At 42.8% G+C, this 12,135-nt stretch overlaps 1 protein-coding gene across 1 annotated transcript in view; it reads right to left on the bottom strand.

Moving 5' to 3' along the window:
• Window positions 1–12,135, bottom strand: part of LOC112080620 (multiple epidermal growth factor-like domains protein 9) — a 72,398-nt gene that overhangs the window by 52,732 nt on the left and 7,531 nt on the right. The window contains exon 2 of the mRNA XM_024146456.2: window positions 10,755–10,956. Within this exon, the coding sequence (XP_024002224.1) occupies window positions 10,755–10,956 (202 nt within the window). The remainder of the gene's footprint in view (window positions 1–10,754; window positions 10,957–12,135) is intronic.

The following is a 12,135-nucleotide window of genomic DNA, read 5'->3' as shown; positions in this document are numbered from 1 at the left end:
GGGGGGGGGGGGGGCGTGACCCGTTCAGGGTTGAGACGTGACCCTGTTCAAGGGTGACTCCGTTCAGCGTCGACGACGTGACCCCGGTCAAGGGTTGAGACGTGACCTGTAGGCTTGGGCGGTATACCGTATACCGAGGTATTTGGATATAGCCACAAGATGGTTTGTCCAATAGTTTAAAAAAATAAATAAATGTGAATATTTGCAGCTACTTATTAAGTAAATACCTGCAGTTAACTTGTGCAATACATTATGTGGTAAAGATTGCGTACTTCATTTCACCTGTCACAAAATGTTGCATTATGAAGCTTACCACTAGTCCCCAGTCATCTGGTGTTTGTTTACAAGCACACGAGAGACCGGAACCTTGTGAGTCACTCACTGTTGTGCAGCACGTGCTAGGTGATCTAGTTACAGTATGGAATTCACAACTTAATGTTTGCCAGCTAGTTCTCTTATAACTATTAAGTTAACTGTTTAAAATGTGCTAAAATGCTCTGCAGTTGTGCATTTGGTTTGCTAATTTAGTAGCTAGTTAGCCATCTAGAGTCAAGCTTCTTCCAAAATCTAACTTCGCTTGTAGTTACTTGTATAACTTAATGAGCTGGGATGTCTGTCCTGCAAAACACCGAACAAAAATATAAACGCAACATGTAAAGTGTTGGTCTTATGTCTCATGAGATTAAATAAAAGATCCCAGAAATGTTCCATATGCACAAAAGGTTAATTTCTTTCAAATTTTGGGCACAAATTAGTTTACATCCATGTTAGTGAGCAATTCTCCTTTGCCAAGATAATCCATCGACCTGGCAGGTGTGGCATATCAAGAATATGATTAAACAGCATGATCATTACACAGGTGCACCATGTGCTGGGGAAAATAAAAGGCCACTCTAAAATGTGCAGTTTTGTCACACAATGCCACAGACGTCTCAAGTTTTCTATGGCGCGTGCAATAAGCATGGAGACTGCAGGAATGTCCACTAGAGCTATTGCCAGAAAATGTAATGTTAATTTCTCTACCATAATGCGCTTCCAACATCTTTTTACAGAATTTGGCAGTTCGTCCAACCGGCCTCACAGCCGCATACCAAGTGCATGGCGTCGTGTGGGTGAGCGGTTTGCTGATGTCAACGTTGTGAACAGAGTGCCCCATGGTGGCGGCGGGGTTACGGTATGGGCAGGCATAAGCTATGGACAACGAACACAATTGCATTTTAAATCGATAGTAATTTTAATGCATGGAGACCCGTGACGAAATCCTGAGGCCCATTGTCGTGCCATTCATCCGACGCCATCACCTCATGTTTCAGCATGATAATGCACAGCCCCATGTCGCAAGGATCTGTACACAATTCCTGGAAGCTGAAAATGCCCCAGTTCTTCCATGGCCTGCATACTCACCAGACATGTCAACCATTGAGCATGCTTGGGATATTCTGGATCGACATGTACGACAAGGTCAGTATGAAGGTACGACAAGGTCAGTATGAAGGTACGACAAGGTCAGTATGAAGGTACGACAAGGTCAGTATGAAGGTACGACAAGGTCAGTATGAAGGTACGACAATCTGGATACCGCCCAAGCCTAGTGACCTGTTATGTCAGATTTCTGGTGTCTTGTATTTTACACCATATCCAGTCTAGAGTTCAAAAGGGCAGCAGACAGCTGCTCCCGTCCCATTCGGGGCACATTTCACACAAAAAATGTTTGTTTAGAAAGACTTCTCACTTAGGTCAACAGGTCTACTGCATACTGTCTCTGTTGAATGTAGCCCGCTGCCAAAAGTAGAAAACATTATGCAGAGAAGCACTTGACAAGAACTGTTCAGCCACCGTTCAACTGCAGTGGCTGCATTATGTATTCTCCTTTCTTCAAATCTCCCCACCACTTCAATGGCAAAGAGAAAAAACAGCTCCGTCTCAATGCGCCACCACTGACCAGAGAAGAAGCCTTTGTTTTGGGGTTTGTGCCTTGAAGCAGCAAAACCTTCAGAGGGAACTGAGTGGTGCTGAAGACTACTGCGCGGCATTGAGGAGAGAGGGAGCAGACAGTAAGCAACAGGGGGCCCATTTCAAAAGTGGGGAGCAATGATTTATATGGTAATATGATATTCTGGACTCAGCACGTCCCATCATCACTGCACTCCCCGTGACGCCAGCAGTCAAGACCTTGAGATGGAGACTTCTGAAGCACTAGGGGCGTTATCGGTCCAGTTATGAGAGTAGGCATTTGTAATAGGCTTCCATGGTAATAGAGAGGTGAGTGGATGTGCACTGGCGTGAACACATACGTTTTTTTTAAAGAGGTAGGGCTTATGTTAAAAGTGTTTAACAAAGTACACAGTTATGCTAAAAGACCCCTGTTTTTAAAACGAAATGTTTACATGAATTCTGATTGTTTCCAGGGATACACAACATCCTGAAATATATGTAGATATCTTTGTTAGAAAGAAAAGTATATTTGCCTTGACGAGTGATGCCGAATGTAACAAAAGGCTCAACTTACTCAACTCACCTACCCTTGATTCATGAAAACAAGATGTTTTTGTACACACAACATTAAATTATGAATACCAAACCCTTAAGCCTTTCGCCTGCTTCCCAGTCTAAACAGTTTGTGCATATATTATGACGAAATGTTGATGTTTTTATTGCATTTGTGTTCGGCAAGATTTTTTTCTGGCTGTTTGAACAAACATTTTTCTTGAGGCAAGTCAAAGTTCGGTAGCCGATATCTACGTCCCTTCGTCGGTGATTGTTCAACAGTACTACTCCTAGTAAGAGTGGGAATTATGGACAGGACTCTTCAATTAAGTGTTTGTTGTCATTCAACGAGAGACTAATAGTTTTCATGCACATTTTTTCACCTGACAAATACTGCACCAAACATCTTAGTTAAATGTAAAATTCTGCGAGCAAGACCTCTGTAAAAAGGTCCAAATTAATTACAGATTTCTTGATTTATCTTAAGATTCATTCTGAAAATTGAGGAAGTAATATTGGCATTTTTCAAGCGAAGGTCTTTTGGGAGTAAGCGAGCACAGACATTCGTGCCGCCTAGCCGAGTTCTGCTAGGAGCAAACCAAACCTATGTATGTGGACGCCTTTAATGACGATGCAGCAATTCACCTACACAGGCTAATACTTTCCTCTAATGCAAAGCTAGATGACAAGCAAACAAACATTTGAGCTTTCCTAAAAAGGACAAATGACATCTACACCCAAAGATGACAGCAGCTAAATCCAATTCAATTCAGCTGATTGGGCACCATTAATAAAAAGGACTAGTTCCACAGTTTCAGTCATTGTTGTTCAATGTTCCATCAGAGCCATATTCCCCATCTCTCTCCCCACAGACCTTCCCACTTCTGGAAACATGCACTGAGACAAACTAATGTGGGTCAGGGAAGCCTGCATGCTTGCCTAGCTGCCAGTCAGCCCGCCACATGAACCGCATACGTGGAGGAAAGGCCAATTGTGTGTGTGGGAGGGGGCTATAAGGAGCTTGGCTGTGTGTCTGGTTGTGGTGTTCTCACAATCTGACCCACTGCTCAGAATGTGATACCCAGACTAAATATGTGCACGGGGTGCAAGATACTAAACACAGTCTAGCTATGCTTTAATGTAGGGGTCAACAACCTCAGACATCCAATGGGGGATGAAACTTCTAACAAGAGTTTAATTGGCATTTTATACTGAACAAAATATAAAACACAACATGCAACAATTTCAAAGACTTTGCTGAGTTACAGTTCATATAAGGAAATCAGTCAATTGAAGTAAATTCATTAGGCTCTAATCTATAGATTCCACATGACTGGGCAGGGGCCTGGGAGGGCATAGACACACCCACTTAGGAGCGAGGCCCTCCCTCTGGGTGCCAGGCCCAGTCAATCAGAATATTTATTAGACAGAAATATTCCTCAGCACCCACCCCTTGACAATCCCGTAGGAGAAAAAGACGGATGTGGAGGTCCTTGGCTGGCGTGGTTACAAGTGGTCTGCGGTTGTAAGGCCGGTTGGATGGGCTGCCAAATTCTCTAAAATGACGTCGAAGGCGGCTTATGGTAGAGAAATTAACAAATTCTCTGGCAACAGCTCTGGTGGACATTCCTGCAGTCAGCACGCCAATTGCACACTCCCTCGGGAATGTAAACAAATTTGTGCACAAAAATTGAGAGAAATAATATTTTTGTGAAACATAGGACCAACACTTTACATGTTGCATTTATATTTATATTTTTGTTCAGTGTATATGTTACATGCCAACATACTATGGTGGTATTTGCGCTGAGGCCATTATAAATGTACTGCAATACTGCCCACTGTGCTCAATGCAAAGCCATGTGTATTAACCGATTGTTCAATGACCTAATTCTGATTGACCCTGGTGGTGTTCGAACCCCCCCCAACACACACACACTTTCACTCTCTCTCCCAATTCAGAGACAGTGGGCTTTGGCTCACAGATGGTGGTCTACTGCAACCCCCATACCCCTCCTCCTTCACCATCCTTCCCACTTTCTTGCTTCCCTGGACAAATTTCCTCATCTGCTTGTCACATTAACACTTTACTGGGGAGGGGGGGGGGGTCCATCCACGCTGCAGTTGCTAAGCAACCTCTCAGATTTCCATTATGTGTCACCACACTCCGTGGTAGGTATCTCTAATGAACAGAGAGAGCTTCCTGCTCCTAAGTCCCTCCGAGAGTTAACTCAAGAGCACCAGCCACTGCATCCAGCTAAATAACATCTTCCTCAAGAGTCGTTATCATTATTTTTTAAATTTGTTTTGGGGGGGGGTTATAAAGTTAAAGGGGGATGTATTCCCTCCTGCGTTCTTGGCCCAGAGTATTAAAGTGGCTTTGACAGGGTAAGCAACATCCCATTATCAGACTGTCAAAAGGTTACTTGATTTACAACCAGATAAAGATGGATTTGAATGACAGGAGATAATTGCACATCTCATTTAGATAAATTGCTGTGTGTGTGTGTGTGTGTGTGTGTGTGTGTGTGTGTGTGTTCAGGCGTGTGCATGTGTGTTTGGTGTGCAGGCATGTGTGTGTGTGTGTGTGTGTGTGTGTAGGTGTGTGTGTGTGCAGGTGTGTGTGTGCGCGCAAGTGTGTGTGTGCATGTGTGAGAGCAAGAGAGGGTGTTTATGCATGATTGTGTGAGTGTCTGTTTATTTACAGTTGAAGTCGGAAGTTTACATACACCTTAGCCAAATACATTTAAACTCAGTTTTTCAAAATTCCTGACATTTAATCCTAGTAAAAATTCCCTGTCTTAGGTCAGTTAGGATCACCACTTTATTTTAAGAATGTGAAATGTCAGAATAATAGTAGAGAGAATGATTTATTTTAGCTTTTATTTCTTTCATCACATTCCCAGTGGGCCAGAAGTTTACATACACTCAATTAGTATTTGGTAGCATTGCCTTAATTGTTTAACTTGGGTCAAACATTTTGGGTAGCCTTCCACAAGCTTCCCACAATAAGTTGGGTGGATTTTGGCCCATTCCTCCTTGCTCGCACACACTTTTTCAGTTCTGCCCACAAATTTTCTATAGGATTGAGGTCAGGGTTTGTGATGGCCACTCCAATACCTTGACTTTGTTGTCCTTAACCATTTTGCCACAACTTTGGAAGTATGCTTGGGGTCATTGTCCATTTGGAAGACCCATTTGCGTCCAAGCTTTAACTTCCTGACTGATGTCTTGAGATGTTGCTTCAATAAATCCACATAATTTCCCCCCTCATGATGCCATCTATTTTGTGAAGTGCACCAGTCCCTCCTGCAGCAAAACATCCCCACAACATGATGCTGCCACCACCGTGCTTCACGGTTGGGATGGTGTTCTTTGGCTTGAAAGCCTCGCAATTTTTCCTCCAAACATAACAATGGTCATTATGGCCAAACAGTTCTATTTCTGTTTCATCAGACCAGAGCACATCGTACTCCAAAAAGTACGATCTTTGTCCCCATCTGCAGTTGAAAACTGTAGTCTGGCTTTTTTTTAATGGCAGTTTTGGAGCAGTGGCTTCTTCCTTGCTGAGCGGCCTTTCAGGTTATGTCGATATAGGACTTGTTTTACTGTGGATATAGATATGTTTGTACCTGTTTCCTCCAGCATCTTCACAAGGTCCTTTGCTGTTGTTCTGGGATGAATTGGCTGATTTCTTTTGATTTTCCCATGATGTCAAGCAAAGAGGTGGAAGGTAGGCCTTGAAATACATCCATAGGTACACCTCCAATTGACACAAATTATGTCAATTATCCTATCAGAAGCTTCTAAAGCCATGACATAATCTTCTGGAATTTCCAAGCTGTTTAAAGGCACAGTCAACTTAGTGGATGTAAACTTCTGACCCACTGGAATTGTGATACAGTGAATTATAAGTGAAGTAATCTGTCTGTAAACAACTGTTGGAAAAATTACTTGTGTCATGCACAAAGTAGATGTCCTAACCGACTTTCCAAAACTATAGTTTGTTAACAAGAAATTTGTGGAGTGGTTGAAAAACAAGTTAATGACTCCAACCTAAGTGTATGTAAACTTCCGACTTCAACTGTAGGTTGATTAGTCTTTATGAATGTTGCAGCAGTTGTCCCGGGTTTCAGGTCTTCCATTTCTATTGGCTCTGTCAAACCAAGGTCATACCCATTCCATGTCAATGAGCTCAGTACATCAGCTTCCAAGCCCCTCTTTTCCCACTGCAGATAGATAGAGGAAGGGTTGCAGACAGTACACAGTATCCAGACAGATGCCACGGCACTTTTTCATCCCTACTACCCTATTGCCTGGTTGAAAAACAGAAATATCCGAGATACGGAGAATGTGGACGGAATTCAGCAATATTTAAAAAATGTATCGAACTTAATAGGGAATCAACTAAATATATTGAAAATGAAATAGTTTGCCCAGGTTTATCATAAGACATGAACAGAACGCATCAGTGATTCGTATTTCCTGTAACTTACTGATGGGCCAACGAGAATTCCACCTGTATGTGTGGTGCACGGAGCAGCTACCAGTTCGTGTAGCCGTTAGTGATGATGCTAATGAAAAATCTTCTGGTAGATGGAAAGGCTTTCCAAAAAACCTTCTCAATTAAAATGATAACTATAAAGTAGCCTATGCTTACCTGGCAGAAGGATATCATGATTATCAATCCAATGGATATTTGTTTTGCTAACTCTACCATCATATGTGCACTACAAAAACACCACTAACCAACAGCCTCTTTTTCGGTGCAGACTGGAATTAAAGGGTAATAAGACCCCAAATTCTAAATATTTTTCCAAAAGTGGTCCCCAGATGTGGTTTAAGCATTGTTGTGGACTTAGAAAAACAATTAAATTGGATGTTCAACTTTAAAAAGCATGATTTAGAGAGCAAAAAATATATACATAAAAAAATAAATAAAAGGGAAACAAACCTGGAAATAATAAAACGGAGAAAATGGAATTTGGGAAGAAATTTTAAAGGATTTTATAGGGCCCTATGGTTGTTGGCCAATCTGAAGTCCCTAGAGATGGTTCCATCTTGCCCCCATCTTGGGGCTGGATGGAGAAGTTCTCAGTTGCAGTGAAAAAACCCAGAACTGTAAAGAGGAACCATTTCAGGACAGCAGGAATACTTCCTCATAAACACTATAGTAATTTTTGCAGACACTCTTCTCCAGTTAACCTAGTACAACAAAAATATGTTGATAAGCCAATAGACAAAAGCAACAGAGAATACGAGTGTGTCAGGGAGGGATCCCCTGGGAAACCGAGACAGGGTATGGGGTGGTCGACATCGAAAGGTCCCAAGAGTACAGTAGTACTGGAGTGAACACAGTCGCTCGCTGGGGGCATAGCGATAGTGTTATGGGGCAGCTGATTGATGGATACAGATACAATACGATGCAGGCTCATGTTTGAACTTTGTCTACATATTTTTCCATTCTCCGTGTCACAAAGGTTGAGCCTTGACTTTTGGGGTCTTGACTTGCACTGTACTTATATAACATACTGCTGACTGCCTTCCCACTTTGGCTGTCAATTTGTTGCCAGTCACTGTTCCACTCTGTGGTATAGTGATGTTGCGTGGTATAGTGAGGTTCTGTGGTATAGTAATGTTCTGTGGTATAGTGAGGTTCTGTGGTATAGTGAGGTTCTGTGGTATAGTGAGGTTCTGTGGTATAGTAATGTTCTGTGGTATAGTGAGGTTCTGTGGTATAGTGAAGTTCTGTGGTATAGTGAGGTTCTGTGGTATAGTGAGGTTCTGTGGTATAGTGAGATTCTGTGCTATAGTGAGGTTCTGTGCAGCTCAGCCACTCTCTGGTCTCATCGACATTCCTTTACCGTGCAGGCGGGTCAGCCAGGAATGTAGGAGAGTACCAATTTCAACAGTTTCCCAACTTTGTCCACCACTGAGGAAAGCTGAGCATTTTTCTTTTCACTTTGGCACAACAGCAAGGTTATGAAAACGGTTTACTTCTGAGTTGCTGTTGCTACACAGGGACTTGCTGTTTTCTTTGGCGGGGAATGACTGAATCCTGAACTTTCCTGCCATTATTGATTTTTCCAATCATGACTACAGTGGCATCTTCCGAAAGTGACAACCTATTCTTCACAGGCCTTGAGATAGAACCTGAGATTGCTTGGGCAGGGAAAAGGATATGCTACTGTGTGTGTGTGTGTGTGTGTGTGTGTGTGTGTGTGTGTGTGTGTGTGTGTGTGTGTGTTTCACCTGCACTGATCCTGCGGTTGCATTTGGGCAGGAATCCTAGAACATCCTCAGGAGATGAACTCACAATCTGTCCACAACCCAGAGAGACAAAATAGGCAGCGCAAAAACGCTGACAGATGCGCTGGCATTTATAAATATAACAGTGGGAGAAGGTCACTGAAAGCACAGCAGGGGGATTGATGTCTGCCGCTGATGGCCACTCTTTCCAAACAAACTCGATATTGCACTATTTTACTGATAGATCCGTAAAGATGCCTGTCAGTAAGTCATAGACCAGGGATTCAAGCTTTATTATAAACTGGGTTGTTCGAGCCCTGAACTGTGATTGGCTGACAGCCGTAGTATATCAGACCGTATACCACGGGTATGACAAAACATTTATTTTTACTGCTCTAAATTACGTTACGAACCAGTTTATAATAGCATTAAGGCACCTCTGGGGTTTGTGGTATATGGCAAATATAACACGTCTAAGGGCTGTGCCTAAGAACAGCCCTTAGACGTGGTATATTGGCCATATACCACATCTCCTCGCACCTTATTACTTAAGTCTTTCATGTCTACATTAACCAGGTCTTCATTTCATGCTACATTAACCTGGGAGAGAAGTGTCACATGACACACAATGCATCATACACAGTCCATCAGCAATGGGGGTAGTAAGGGACAAGAACTGAAGACGTATGAAACAGCTACTCTAAAGAGATAAACAAAAACATTGAAAGAGTGTATGGTCATGGGCTTGAACACCATCTGATATTATGCTGTAGTATCAATGTATAGAATGCACACATCCATTGCATGCACTCCCTCCGAAATACACACTTACCATTCCTACATACAGTACATGCGTATGTTACCCCAACCCGACACACAAACCACAAAAATACATGTTTTTAGGAGGGTATAAAGACTCAGGAAACTTGGTGGAATTGGTTATGATTGTAATAGTGATCCCAGGGATAATACTAAAGGGATGTGATTAAATTAATGTTAGGAATTGTGCGGTAGCCAGAGGTTCTATAAGCAGTGAATGGAACTGGAACACCATTCATTCATCTTCTCTTCACAGCCCCACTAGAATGGCGGGGTGTGTTACGCTCTAATTACAGCTTCAGAGTCCTCAGTAGTTACGCTGTACACAGTTTCCCCAGTGTCAATACCAATCGGATAAACAACAACCCCTACAAGCATAGACTTTAAACAAAACTTTCTATAGGAGCCAGGGAAGTCAAACTGAAACTCCCAAAATACCAACCATTGTGTCAGACTTACAGAGAAATTAGATTTATTATGAAAATTACACAGCGTCTTCTGCCTTTCAGGTGAAAAATGACAGTTGAAACCAAGCAGAGGTCAATAGCCCCGGGGGGACACAATTACTGCACTCTAAGGCACAGACAACTTTGGACATTCTCGAGGGAGTATTTTCTCACACAAGTGAATAGACAGAGACGGAACTCCCTGCCTTGTTGTGACTTTGCAGTGACATCATTGCGCTTATTTAACCTCTATTTTACCAGGGAATGTCTTGGGGTTGACACCTCTTCCTTGGAGTTCATAAAGCACCAAATTAAAGAAAACAGACTGAAACAGGGAGGGACTACCTGGACACGTCCAATAAACACTCAAATCCGTTTTCCGATGCAAAAACGTTTTCAGATGTGTGCCCTAAAGAACACAACCCTGGGTTCAGGTGAGTGAGTCATCAGTCTAACAGGTAGAGCAGGAGCACACGAAAGACAATAGTACTGCAGACAATGTGATGTCAGATGACGCACCTTTTAGTTATCATACCTGTAAAAACTTCTAAAGCGTTGTCCCATGAGACCAGACTGCTGGTCTGGTCCAACCGGGGAACTTTCACACGCTTACCTAACGTCTTACCCATAGATACCTCCCCTACATTGGCTATAATTTGTAAACCATGAAGACACTGCTATGGAATATATTTTGCCTTTTGTCTGGAATACCTGGTAAACACTGATAACGCACACATTAATGAAAAGTCTCACCTGTCGCAGAGGGGTCCGAGAGCACCGTACGAGTCGCAGCTACAGGGGATGCAGCCGGTGGTGCCATTGTTGAAGTGGGCCTCCTGGCAGTCAGCACACCGCAGTCCCATGTAGCCCAACAGGCAGACACACTGCCCTGTGCTGCGGTCGCAGCGGTCTAGATCCAGAGATCCCTCGCTGCTACAGTTACACAGGAACTCAGCTGGGGACAGAACAGGTAGTGGGTTATTCAGATTAGGTTACTGTTGATATCACATAAAGGTGCTCTAGTGTTTGTGCTACATTCATATTCTGCCCTCAACCGACCAACAGCTTTAAGACACTGCTGAAGTGGCTCAGTTGGTAAGAGCGTGGTGCCAACAACGCAAAGGTTGTGGGTTCAATCCCAGCAGGGATCATTTGTAAAAATTGTCACATCACATGTAGGCTACGTGTCATGTGTCACATACTGTACAAAGAAACTATGCAAAAACTTTCAATATCCTAATATATAGCTAATTCCCAGTATCTCTTATGAAGAATCCTAATTGAGAAGCCAAGGTAAATCTCTGCCAAGATACATATCAAATTGAGGTTCATCTCATTAACAGCCTGTTTAAATATTTTAAAAGGCCTGTATTACAAAGATCTCCCTCAGAAGAGCCTGGTTGATCATTATCTCTGCACTAGAGCCGGATGACCTTGATGTGCTGGGTTGTGTCGAGCAGATATCATTTTTCACCCACTCCGCAGAAGACAAGAGCATATTTCATTAGCCATGGGATCCGCGTGATGCTTAACAAGACTGACTTGCAGATGCCTGGACAGAGAAGATCAGAGGCAATTTGGTAGCGAGCTTTGAGACTTATTCTCCCCCTCACTCTAGCCAATTACTTTCTGTATAAAACAAAATGTCATGGAAGCCTGGAAGTTTCCAGAGGCTTTGTCTTTCTTTAGACTCAGTGGGGAAAATAGCAACTTCAGAGAACACAAACAAACGATGTCCTGGAGGAAGGTACTTTGGTGAGAGGATAGCCCTAGTATATATTTAACACTGCAGTAAAGGGAAAGGAGAGAATAACTGCTCAGTGAGGGAAGAAAAACACTCCTGGGAGACACTTGTGTCCTGGGGACTATAGGTCTATTACCCATTGTGTTACAAGGTATATGGGTAAAATGTTGCGTTTGCTGCAATCTCTATTCAACTCTTTCATCCTCGATGTCTTTGTGAGCACACTGCGTGCTACCGTTGTCTGCAAGTGCGTCGTTCTACTATCATTATGAATGTAATATAGTGAGTGAGTGACTCAGCGTGAAAATTCTGTATGAAGTGATCCAGATTAAATCCAGGTGGAATGAGTGGAGTGACCATGGCATGTGGACAAGTCCATTAAAAAAAACT

This window comes from Salvelinus sp. IW2-2015, unplaced genomic scaffold (genome assembly GCF_002910315.2).
Source record: "Salvelinus sp. IW2-2015 unplaced genomic scaffold, ASM291031v2 Un_scaffold16393, whole genome shotgun sequence".
Taxonomy (NCBI): Eukaryota; Metazoa; Chordata; class Actinopteri; order Salmoniformes; family Salmonidae; genus Salvelinus; species Salvelinus sp. IW2-2015.
This window is presented reverse-complemented; position numbering and strand designations above follow the sequence as displayed.